Here is a 13263-nt window from a genome sequence, read left to right as displayed (position 1 = left end):
GAAGACAAACTCACAGTGAAGATGTTTATAGCTTCAGGGGTGATAATTTTGAACCTGTCCTGCAGGTCACTTCTGTCCTCAAGGTTCCCCGATTTGACAGCTGCCTGTAGACTCAGGATTTTGTTGTAATACAGCAGTAACTCGTCATTCATTTGATGGGAGCAGATGTAGATGACGCTCACATTGGCATCTGAAAACAACAGGCACAAAGTTAATTAGTGGGATAAAGGTAAATGACATTATGAACTCTGGCGTCAAATTGATGTTACACAACTTAAAATAAGGAGCGTATCCAAAAGCCACATTGAAGTTCATTTAGATTGGTTTTATACAGATCTTAGCAGTTTAACTGGCTTGTTTGCGTTTTAGCATTTCTAAAGAAAAGATGAATACCACCACCACCAAAAAAATAGACACAATGATTCCTTCAGAAGGAAGGCTGTGAGGTACCACGGAAGTGTACTTTCAAGTAATACACAGGGAGTCATCCCCAGAACTCCCATTAATTATCAATGGGAATTGCATACTGCTTTAAAAAGGTATCCCATTAACCTCAGTAAATTATGAAATGGAGCTATTAATTTTTGGAAGCTGATGAAATGGCAATTTCTTATGCTGCCTGGACTTGGCAGGGCCAATTCAGGGAATGTCCTGCCCAAATAAATGGTCTGACTATGACCACAGCCATGATATTTTTCAGGAAATTAACCTTTTCCCTGCTTTGTTCCCAAAGAGGAGTCGATTAATTATATAGGCCATCTAGTGATTCTCCTTTTAAAGGAAACACTGTCTTAATTTAACTGTGCTCCTTCTTAAGATGTGCTTCTTATTATGTACCTAGAAAGAAACCCTAATTAAATATCCCATCCAAATGGAATGCAGCATTCCAGACAGCAGAACATTTTAGGGAGTATGGGCAGGAAATCTGCAGCCAATGGGATCATTCATTCATGCATGCAGGCATTCGTTCATAAAATTACTGACTGATCAGTAGGAGCAAAGCACTTGCCTGGATGTAGAGGGAAATACAGGAATCAAAGCAACGGAGATGCTGCCCGTGAAGAGCAACCATTTCACAGGCATGGACATCCACGAAACACGGTGGAGAGGACAGGGCACCAAGAAGCACACAGACCAGGCTTAGGGAAGTTCAGAAGAGGGAGCATTGGAAATGTTTCCTTGGTCAGGTAGGGCCGAGAGGGGATTTAAAAACTCCTCTGTTCATTTTGGCAGAATATACACAAATTCACATTAAATCATATTAATACTGGATATTAGTGTTAGTGATAAGTGTATTCCTTTGTCAGAAATGAACAAGAAAAGTGAAATTAGCAACATGATTTGTTACCACTTGTAACCTAGAAATTTCTTTCCAAGAGAAATTTAGTTTTCTGCCATGGAGTCTTGAAGTTATTTTCATTTGTTTTTGTGTCCTTTTAAAAAACATACACTTTAAAAAATACCAGTTTAATTTTTAAAAACCACTAGTTTGGTAAGACAGTAGTCTCTTCCTGAAAACACAAGACTTGAGATAACTAATTTGATCATTCAGCAATTGGAGTCAAGTTATTTAACTACTGTCTCCTCAGTTAATTTATTTTGAGGTTTATGTGGCAATTTGGTTCCAAAATTAAATAGGAGCTTATATATTTACATGGATGGAGCACTTGCTCTGGGCCCAGCCCCGGGCCAGTTCAGAAGACATTGCTTCTACACAAGATGCCTGTCTCAGGAGGAGGAGGGTGCCCCTGTGTGCTCTGGTGCTCAGTAATAGCATAAGACTTCCCACTTTCTGAATCTCTCCAGTCTCCCAGATCCCTTCAGTCAACCCACAAGGATTTAGGGAGTGCCCCCTACATACTCCACACTGTACCAGGGTTTGGGGGACTATAAGAAAGAGTATATACCTTACCTTTTAGGAGTTCAGAGAGACAAGATCAGTAAGATGGAACAACAGAGGAAAGGACTTCGTGATGTTAAACCTTGAGACACTGATTAAAAGAACTATAGGTGTGGAGGGCTAGGTGGGGAAATCACTGTTGGCTGGCCTAGGCAAGGGAAGCCATTGAGCAGTACTGTTTGTTGAGCACCTACTATGTGCCAGATATGGCACCAGGTGCCATATAGATGTAGATATAGATGTAGATATAAATATATAGATATATAGAGAGATAGAGATATACATATGATGACATTTATAGATTCACAAAGTATATATATACTTTCATTTATACTATCGAAAATTCTGTGCCCCAGGTGATTTTATGCCCCATTTTGCAGATGAACAAACCAATGCTTACAAAGGCTAAATAATGTACCTAGGGCACCTAGGCAGCTGAGCTCAAATTTAATCAGCCTAGAGCAAGTGCTCCATCCATGTAAATATATAAGCTCCTATTTAATTTTGGAACCAAATTGCCACATAAACCTCAAAATAAATTAACCGAGGAGACAGTAGTTAAATCACTTGGCTCCAATTGCTGAATGATCAAATTAGTTATCTCAAATCTTGTGTTTTCAGGAAGAGACTACTGTCTTACCAAACTAGTGGTTTTTAAAAATCAAACTGGTATTTTTTTAAAGTACATGTTTTTTTAAAAGGACACAAAAACAAATGAAAATAACTTCAAGACTCCATGGCAGAAAACTAAATTTCTCTTGGAAAGAAATTTCTAGGTTACAAGTGGTAACAAATCATGTTGCTAATTTCACCTTTCTTGTTCATTTCTGACAAAGGAATACACTTATCACTAACACTAATATCCAGTATTAATGTGGTTTAATTGTGAATCTATAAATGTTCAAAATTAATTGACAGGTAATTTTGGAAAGGAATTCATATGAAAATGCAGAAGGCTTCGATTGCTCTTCAATAGTCAATGTCAGTCATTCTCTAGCTTAACTCATCCAGGAATTGAAAATACCACTGGGCCTCCACCTGATACCCTGACTTCACAGCCAATATGTGAATGACAAGTCTTACCAACGTGATCAGGTTATCTTTGCTTCCCTTGAATAAATGGAAAAATCAACACTCTTCACTAGGAATTAATGGAATAAGAAAGGACAATCATGTAAAGCACAGCATAAGGAATATAGTCAATAACGGTGTATGGTGTCAGATGGATACTAGAATGATCGGGGGATCACTTCGTAAGGGATATAAACGTCTAATCATTATGCTGTATACCTGAAACTAAAATCATTTAAAAACAAAATTTTAAAAAGGTAATTATTTATTCTTCCACAAAATTTTTACTAATTTTCCTAGTTTCTTCATATTTTTATTTCACAAGCAAGTGCTTTTTCTTTCTTTGAACTAGTGTTTTTAAACTTTCGTTACTCCTTTTGGAGAGGTTTTAGGAGTGCCTCGCTATGTCATGAAGACAGTGTACCAAGAAACGGCATTGAGTTAGTAATATCTCAGAAATGTTCATATTAGCAATATTTTCCATTGCAAGTAGACATAGACTGAATTATTGAATTATTTAAAACAGAAGCCTAATACCTTCAAGTTTTTCTAATAATGAGAGTCATTTATAAAGAAATTCTTTGGTGATGGTTTGTACTATATAGAGAAGGGTATACAAAAAGCTAAGAACAAAATTAATTCAAATGAATTAGAGCAAAGTCTGCCCTCGGCTGCACTTCAGTGGTTTCCATCCACTCAGGTTTTTAGTTGAAATAGCTCAGCACTGACAAATCAATCTCAAGTCATTAAAAAATTTTTTTTGTGATGCTGCAAAAACAATATTAGTGCCTAGATAATAGATTAAAGCAATTACACTATTACTATTTTAGGACACTGTAAATTTCTAGTACTGATGTATTTTTGTTATCAAATGGAATTTATAAAATAATAATGATGCTGAAATATATATGAATCATGTAAAGTATGTCATTCCAGGGAACCAGCTCAATTGGTCATTGATAGTTTAAAATTCTTCCTTGTTTGCTTAAATAAGGGCCAAAGCAATGACATTTTAACAAAACAAAGAAGTTCTTATTTGGTAACTAATAAAAAGCTTGTTTAACCTTGAATTTTGGGCCAGTACCTCCCAAACCAATCCAAAATTATTGCTTAGCCTTTGCCACCTTTATTCTTTAAGCCTAACCTGAACCTGAGCTTTGCATGGTGTCAACCAAAGCCATTTGCATTCTTGCACCTTTTGCTCCTGGCTCCAGGTGGTGTCTGATTTAGCACTGACCAAAGCAGTATTGGAACTGAACCTTTACAAAGATGTATCTATCACACCAGGTCTGTATTTCCTAGAATCCCCTCCATCAGACACCTCCTGGTTTCTAATAACTAGATGATATATATTTAAATAAAAGATTCTTTTAAAAACCTGTCTTTATTTCCCTCTTACTTTTATAATGAAGATGCAATGCTTTTCATTTCTGATGCCACCTTCCACGTATTCCCCAGATAATATAATAGACAATACTGACATGAAAATGTTAACTTCACTCACTGCAAGATTCAGTAAAAGAAGAAGATTTGGGCTTATAGAAGAGAAATCCTAATCCAAAACTGCAGCGAAGTGAATTGAGAAAACTACCCACGTAAATTGGTTAAAAATGTCTTATTTATTTATTTGTTTGCATTAGTTTCAGGTGTACAAAACAATGTAATAGTTAGACATTTATACCCCTCACAAAGTGATAACCCCCCACCCCCAATCTACTACCCCTCTGACATCGTATATAGCTGTTATAGTTCCACTGACTCTAGTCTCTATGAAAAACGTCATTTTAAAATTCAAGTTGACTTCACTATAAATCTGTTCTTTAAAATAAAACATTCAATTGCCCTGCAAGTAGATTAGAAATCCAAGCTTTTTCCTTGTAGAAGAAAAGAAAATAAGCAGAAAGTAAACATTTTATCAACATCCACTGATAAACATTCTAAAGAGTCATTTCCGTGCAAGTATTTCTGTACCTAAGATGTCACACAGCCGCCCCAGCTGCATGTTCTGCTTCGTGTTGAAGTCGGCAATATTTTGTCGCACGGGCTGGGAATATCCTAAAAGGCAAACAAGGTGTCAACACCCAGAAAGAGCAAGTCAGTATGGCAAAATGGCACACGAGAATTTCAAAGTGTCACAGTTCACATTTCCAGGCAAGAATTTTCTCTGAAGCACCTCGCAGCAACAACCCAACTCCGTAGAATGAGGTCCTTGCTTCTCAGGGGATTAAGCATTATTCTGGAAGATGTGCTAAGCAGCGCTTTCTGCAACAGAGAGTGGTTCATGTTTTTCAATTCCAGCAAAGCTGCTGGGGATCAGGCTTATAAAAGCATGGGGACATTTTCTGACATTGGACATGAATGTTCAAAACGGCATGTAAGAAAATTATGCTCAGGTTTAAAAAAAAAATTTTGTCTTTTTCACGTATGCTTCCTATGGGGCATTTTGAAGACAGGTCCCAGGATCATCCTAAACTGACACACGAGTTTCAGAGAAACACTTTGCTGGCAGGAACATGTATTTAAGTGATTCAAATACTAAAGAAATACACTTCTGCTGACACAGTCCAAAGAACCTTTGACCTTTACAGGGCAGTACAGGTTATTACAGTTGGTGCAGTTCTTCATCAGCCCTAATGAAAGTCCTGCCAGTTGCCTACAGGTCCATTGGCAACAGAGCAAAAGGAAAACACGTGGACTATTGTCGAAAAATTTTCCACAAAAAGAAATAACAGCAACAACACTTTCTGCTGACATTTTAGGGGTTAAAAAATATAAGTGAATGAAAACATGAACTTAAAAGGCATGCATGCGTAAAATCAAGCAGGTGTAATTGCTTATGTGAAATTCAGCAACTGTAGGTGCAACTTTTTTTTTTTTAAATAAAATTGCTTTTCACATTTTGGAGAGATGCTTCAATGCCTCCTTGTGGTTAGTGAGCCCAAACACATGTTTCAAGTTAAACTATTATAGATAAAGTGATTTTAAATACTGCATCTTCGCAATGTGACACACATTTCCTTTTCAGCAGAAGGAAAACTATAGCAATTCAGGCAACAGGGCTTCAGATCAAATGAACTCTGATAATTGGCTCTTTGCTTTGATGTCAGTGTTTAAACACTAGACAATGTCTGGAAATTAAATGAGTGTGCAATTCATCTAAAAGTCTCCCTTTTGCTTTATGGAGATGAACTTAACTAAAGAGGCAGAAGGGCAAATGGGCTGTTTGGATTAATTTTGAAAAATTATTAATTTCTAAAATAATTTGGGGAACCAGTCCACATACGAAAGTTGATATAGACAGCTACAAAGAATGCCGTCTTGATGTGTGGTTGCAATATTGTAACTCTTGGGATTTTGCATATGTATAATTCTATCTATAGTCAGATAAATGTTTAGAAAGATGTATTGTGAATAACTCATATATCGAGACTCTAAGAAGGCAGGGAAAATGCCTAAAGAATAAAGTATGATTAAGAAAAGTGCCTGAGAGCATTCCATGAACGCGTTTCCTTTCAAAAGTAAAGATAAAAGGCAGTGTGAGATGTCTCATTAAGATGATGTCCAATTTAAAATATAAAAGACGTCTGATCACTTTGTTGCCGCACATGCAGCACGGGAGTGAATAAATCCGTGTTTCAACCAAGTGCTTGAGGTTAGTTTTCCAACAAATTACTTGGTACCTCCCTTACCACTGATCAAGGATGCACATAACATGTCTATGCAGAATTATGATAGACCTGGTTACTCAGTTAATCCTTCAAATACGCCCATTTTAAAGAACCGCACGTTAATCTTAGAACATAGTTATAGAGCAGGGGTGTCCAAACTTTTTTCAACGGTTTTCACCAAGGGCCATATGCGGTAAAATACACAAACAGCCGGGCCACTCATTCGAGGTGAAGTACGTATTGCTTCACCTGGTTTATTTAAGTAAACTAAATATATTTTTGGAATTTGCTGCGGGCCAATTAACAATGGATCATGGGCTGCGGTTGGCCCGTGGACCGCAGTTTGGAGACCCCTGTTATAGAGGATAATATGAAGTAAGAGATATGAAAACATTTTGTAAATTGTCAAGTGCTGTGTAAACATAAGGTATTTTAATAGTAAGAGCTGTGTGCACTTCCAAAGCTCCTAAGACCAACAACAAATTCTGTGTATGTTGCAACAAATGCCACAGACCATTCCACATGGGCAAGATATAAAGCAGTGCTCCTTGCCATCAGCAGAGCAGATGTTGAGAATCAAGTTAAAAAAATATATATCAGATTTATTCTTGTTCTGTTTATCCACAAAGTACATGTGTTGACACCTACATGAAAAGACCTCATCAATGCTGACAGCATATCTTAAATACAATAGTGACTGAACCAGGAAACTGTCAGCAAGCATGTTGTGGTTTTGGGGGGTGGGCAGACACGGCCAGTGGTAATGAAACATCACAATTTGGAGTATAATCTACAAAGACAGGATGCTTCAAAGGTAAGACTAGAAACACTGGGGAAGTCCTAAGAGACCATCTACTTCAACCCCGCCATGTTATAGATGGGGAAACTCAGGGTAAGTGCTTTGTCTCTTGTTCAAGATCATATAAACGTAGAAATGATTATATGGTTCACGTACTACAGATGTAGCTCTTGTGACAAATGTAGTTACATAAAATAAGAGAGAAGACTCTCCCAGTGTGAGTGGAGAACTCCAAAAGGGACAAAGAGCCTTTGCCTCTTTTTTCAATTTTACTTTCAATTGTTGTGACAGGCAGATAAAGATGTCCTAAGATGTTCATGTCCCCATTCCTGGAACTGGTGACTGCGTTCGGTTACATGGCAAAGGAGAAATTGAGATGCAAATGGAATTAAGGTTGCTAATCAGCTGACCTTCAAATAAGAAAGATTATCCTGGATTATGTGGCCGGGCCCAATGCAATGACAAGGGTCCTCAACAAGGGAAGAGGGAGGCAAAAGAGTAGAGAGTTAGGGAGGAAGTGACTACAGAGGACAGGCACAGAGAGATGACATATTTCTGGCTTTGAAGAGGGAGGAAGGAGGCCAAGGGCTTTCCTTGTTTCTTCATGTGTGGGTGGCCTCTAAAAGCTGGAAAGGGGAAGGAAACGGATTCTCCCCTAGAACCTGCAGAAAGGGACACAGCCTGCTGACCCCTTGATTTTAGCTCCTTTTGGACTTCTGAACGACAGGACTGTATCGTAAGAGATTTGTATTATTTCAAGTCCCTAAGCTTGTAGTAACTTGTTACAGGCTGATAGAAAACTAATATAATTGTCTATCTTCCCTTACCCCCAGGAGGTACTACCCGTCTCAGGCATCCTGCTTCTCTTTCACCTCTAATTAAAAGATGAGGGAGGGCCAAGATCCCGAATGAGAGCTCATCATAAATTACGTAAGTGTTATTGTTGTTGTTATTATTATTCTTTCTTTCTTAACTTCAGCTGAGGCAGACTGAAATTTTCCAAAGGAATCTCATTTAAATGTAGGGAAATTATTATGATTACAAACATAAGATTATACTTGAGCTCTCAAAGTACAGTTCTTCTAGCTTAGGCAGCTGTTCGGCCCTCAGCCCTCCAGGTGTGTCTGAATACCCTTTCCGAAGAAGGATCTCAGTCTCCCCTCACTCTCATTCTTGCTCCACTACACTGTTCTCATTTTCGTCATTACATGTTTCTTTCCTTGCTTGTTTATTTGTTTGTTGTATGTCTCTCCTCTCCCCTGCACTACTCTGGCTCCTGTAACCAGACTGTAAGTACCATTAAAATAGAAACAGTGTGATATCCCCAGTCAAATGAGTGAATGAAATATGTCTTAAGATTCAACTCAAAGAATCTGTCTTTAAATTCCTAACCCTTTCTGCCACGTGTTCTCATCATTCCCTCTCTTCAATTCAACTCTTATAAAATTGAGTTCTCTGATCTGGAGAACTTCTGGGGAATTTAAGACTAGTCGGTGGGATTTTTAGCGTCTTCTAGGTCCTCATCCACATAGAATAAAACAGCAGTGGCATAAAGGGGCACGCTCTCTTCCTGTCACTATGGAGAGGGACACAGCTCCTTTCCTTACGACCATCCTTGTCACCTCAAAAATATTCCTAGTTTGATAGAGTATTCCCTCTTTTTTCAAAATTGTATTGCCTCTGCTTTACATCAGAAAAGGGTCTCTCAGTACTTTTGGCTCTGCTGAACCAAGGATGCTCATTATGGGCTATCGTGTCTCCATTCATTTCTACCTTCATGTCCTTTCCCATCACCATCCCTACTCCCATACAAATTCCTGTCATATGATGCCAATTGACTCTTTGCACCCAGTAAACTAGCTCTGCTAGGATTGGCTTTTCCTTCACAGAAACCAAAGAACATGAGCAAGGCCATGCTCCATGACTAAGCCTTCTTGGGACTGGTGCATGCCTCTGTGACAGACCCCTGCCCTTGGAGTATAATCACATATTCTACCCAATACCCTGTGGTTGACAGCTAGCTTCATCTGTCTCCAAGTCCCATTCCTTACAATGGTCACTAAGGCAGAGAAGGGGTTAAAAATGGACTTCTAAGTACTAAGTAGTTTTTATTCATCTGATCACCTTGGCCTGATGGTAGTCTGGGGCAGTAAGTCTCAATCTTTCTCCCATTTTGAAACACAGATGGGAGATGTTCAAATGTATCACACACTCCAGAAAGGAGCACAGCAGTAGCAGTAACAGTAACTCCATCCCTTTCTCTTCCACTCAAGAAAGCATGCTGGATGCAAGCTGAGCAAGAGTGACATTATTATAGAGACTGTCTTGAATTGCTCCAATACATTAAAAAAAAAGTTCACCATTAGCCAACTTTGGTACTCTAATAGCAAAAATTTAGGGAACATGTGCCATACTTCACAAATGATTGCACACCAGCATATTACAATCATCTAGAGAAGTGTGATCTAGACATTATAGTTATATCCAGGTTTCAATTACTTGTACAAGTGTAAACGCACAAGGCACTGAGATAGGAGAAAAGATATAGCAAGAGAGAAGCCTATTTGCATTATTTATATATATATTGAGTGCCAGTTTGATGAAAATAAAACTGAGTTGTGTTTGGGGGGCTGCTGAGGGGGATTAGGGAATTTTGTGATGAGGATGTAGAAAACACAAGAGGCGCTCAAATATGTATTGAGTTTTGAAAACTTTCTCAAACCAGACTGCCCAAATGGCTGCTGTGTGGTTTTGAAGACCTTCCTTTCAAAAGGGTGAGAACTTTCTCCTAATCAAACTTTCTGTCAGTGTCTGGCATAGCCCTGCATGCAGATAAAGCCAGGGATTCGCGAAGTCTGGTCTGGGCACCCTGAGGGCTCCCGTGACCCTTTCAGGAAGTCTGTGAAGTCAAAATATTTTCGAAATAATACTAAGATGATATTTACCTTTTCAACCTTATTGTCTCATAAAATACAAAAGCTTTATTGATATGATTTTAAATTCCACATTGTAACTAACATGTAAGGATTACCCTGTTGAGTTTTAAAATCAAAGAAGACTATTCACAATCGTCTGAAAAGGCTGTAGAAACCGTAAAATATTATTCCCTTTTCCAAACACTTATCTATTCAGGGCTAGGTTTTCTTTATCTGTTTCAACCAAAACAATGTATTGCAACAGATTGAGTATAGAAATAGATATGAGATTCCAATTATGTTTTATTAAGAGATTTATAAACATGTCAATCAATGTCACTCTTCTCACTAAATTTATTTTTGCTTTGGAAAATAGTTTTTTTTAAATAAAAATATGTTATTTAGGTTAACAGTACTGGCTTTATTATTGTTATTTTAAAATAAATACTTTAAAAGTTTCTCAGTTTTAGTTACTAATATGGTAAATATTGATAGATATAATCCACTTAGACCAATGCTCTTTAGGGTCCTCAATAGTCATTACAAGTGTAAGTTTGAGAAACATCTCAAACATCTTAATATTTTTTTTATGAGAATGAAGGAGATGACAAAGATTATAGTTTTATCTTAGTATTGCAAGGCTGTTCTTAGATTATATCCTAACGTTAATCCGTTTTATGAAAAGCTGATGAGCTGGTTCACTTGATACCCAGTTAAAGTGCTTCTGCATCGCACGACACAACATCAGATAGCTCGAGACCAACAGGGTAATTTAATATTACAGGGTCATGGGGCCAAGTGTGATCTAACCAGTAAATGATGGTTGATTTGGATTACTTAGATGAATACAACATGGATGAATATAAATATGTTTTAATTTTACTGTGGGCTGTAAATAAAAGTTTGAGTGTACTTTGTTCTCGATCCCCAAAGACCCAGATATTTTTGGGAAATGCTTTCTGGGAGATCTTGGCAGTACATCTGTTTCAAGGATTTAGTGTGGCAACCCCATCGCTAAACTATGGATTCCATACTACCGTCCTTGCCAAAACACATGTTGAAGACGGCAAAGATTTGATAGCAAGTCCTGAATCCCCAGCCCTGAGGTAGAAGGGACAGAATCTATCTTGTCTTTGAGTTGTCAACTTAAAAATGAGAAAGCAGGAAGGTGCCAATGTGTTTGGAGGCACCGTGAAAAGGTGATTTCAGATAGAACCCTCTTGGCAACGGTCACAAACGGAGGAGGGCACAAGTTCTTATCTTCTGGCAGAAGGGAGTGGAGGTCAGAAGCAACAGTCTCATGAGCATTTGGGGCTTTCTCAGTTCAGTGTATGGACAGTTGTGCACAAAAGTTTTTCTATTTCTTAGGCATCTGTGACAGTACAGGACAGCAGAAAATGATGTTTTTCATGAACTTCACAATAGCAGAATCCATAATGTTATGGAATGGACTCTCTTGGAAGCCATTAACTGTGTTAGCCCCAAAGATGATTTGCTGAAGTGATGAAGAGTGGGGGAAATGAGCATGAACTATATACATGGCTTTTACCCATTAAATCAATTGGCAATGAAATAAAAGATTACACAGAGAAAAGAGAAAAATCCTATTTCGATATATCCCCTATTTTTATTTTAAAGGAAGAAGAGAAGTGAGAAAGGAAACTCAGCATTGGGGGTCTCATTGGCTGGCAGCTGCCTCCTGTACCAGTTCATAGCATCAGAGCCCCAGACTTGGCACATCTCATTTAATGTCAATATATTTTAAAATGCCACTGAATTTAAGTGTAACACCAAATGATGCATTGTAATAAAGAAGCACAGGGGTTAAATTAAAAGTGGAGGAAAGAACTTGGCCAAAAAAACTGAAAGCAGAATTAGTTTACAGGTTTTGTTTAGACCTCTGATTTTTCTATGGGAATTAGGATTCTTTGTTGCAGTTCTTTCTTATTTGACTGATAGATTTTGCTTAAAATAGACCCTAGTCTTCTATGCCTGCTATGAACCATAGTAGATTATTTTGTTATAATTATATTTCATCAATAAAAATGATAAAAATATGCAATATCCAATTAAGAACTCAGCCTATATAATCTGGAAAGGATGACTTTCTTTTTATCATCTTATGAAATTAAAAGGCTGATTTGTTTCTTTGGACAATTAATCAACAGCGTCCCACCTCTCCTGTTTGTTAAAAATAGCTAAAACTCTGTTACATTTAGGAATATTACCCCAAAAATATAAGTTAATCGTGTTTCATCACTCTTCCTTTCAAAGAAGCTACTCCGCAATGTGTAATTGTCTTTATGATCATATTATCAAGCGGGAGATTTTAAAACACATGATAAATATTTGGTGGTCAAAAATGTTACTGAAAGGCTATCCTTTCCATGATTGTGGGTTTGGAGAATGCAATTATTCCTGTGTTTGCAAAACTGCATAAATAAATAACGAAATGCCTACAACTGCAATATATTATGCAATTATCAGCTAGTAAGCCCTCATTTTTGGGGTTCAATCAAGTCAGTGTGGTCCCAATTGGCTAATGGCATGGTGTAATAATTTCCAGGGCTAGTTCTACACCAGATATGATTGCAAATTTCCTATGAAAAGAGAAAAAGAGGACATGTCTGCAACGTGTATTAAATGGCTATCTGAACATTACACTCCTTCCAACAGATCTTGATTCCTGAATCGCTCTCAACTCTGGAAACAGAATTACTAGTATATAGAATAAATTAGGGATGGGGCATGTATTAAGAGAGAACATTTCCTTCACTTTCATCCACTTCTATTTTCGTGAATTGTATGGGTAAGTCCTGGATGCAGAATACAGCAGCCATGTTCTGACTGGCTCAAATCTTCTTCAAGTGTTCCCAGGGGAAGTGGTTCACAAGACAAAAGTACACCATA

General features: G+C 37.7%; 1 protein-coding gene across 2 annotated transcripts in view; it reads right to left on the bottom strand.

The window, feature by feature from the left end:
• Positions 1-13263, bottom strand: part of IQCH (IQ motif containing H) — a 188267-nt gene that overhangs the window by 73413 nt on the left and 101591 nt on the right. For both annotated transcript variants that reach the window (XM_074327525.2, XM_088797317.1), the window contains 2 exons: positions 4943-5026; positions 15-190 (listed from right to left, as the gene is read on the bottom strand). In XM_074327525.2, coding sequence (XP_074183626.1) covers positions 15-190; positions 4943-5026 — 260 coding nt within the window. The remainder of the gene's footprint in view (positions 1-14; positions 191-4942; positions 5027-13263) is intronic.

This window comes from Rhinolophus sinicus, chromosome 3 (genome assembly GCF_057876585.1).
Source record: "Rhinolophus sinicus isolate RSI-liver-muscle chromosome 3, RSI-T2T, whole genome shotgun sequence".
Classification (NCBI taxonomy): domain Eukaryota; kingdom Metazoa; phylum Chordata; class Mammalia; order Chiroptera; family Rhinolophidae; genus Rhinolophus; species Rhinolophus sinicus.
This window is presented reverse-complemented; position numbering and strand designations above follow the sequence as displayed.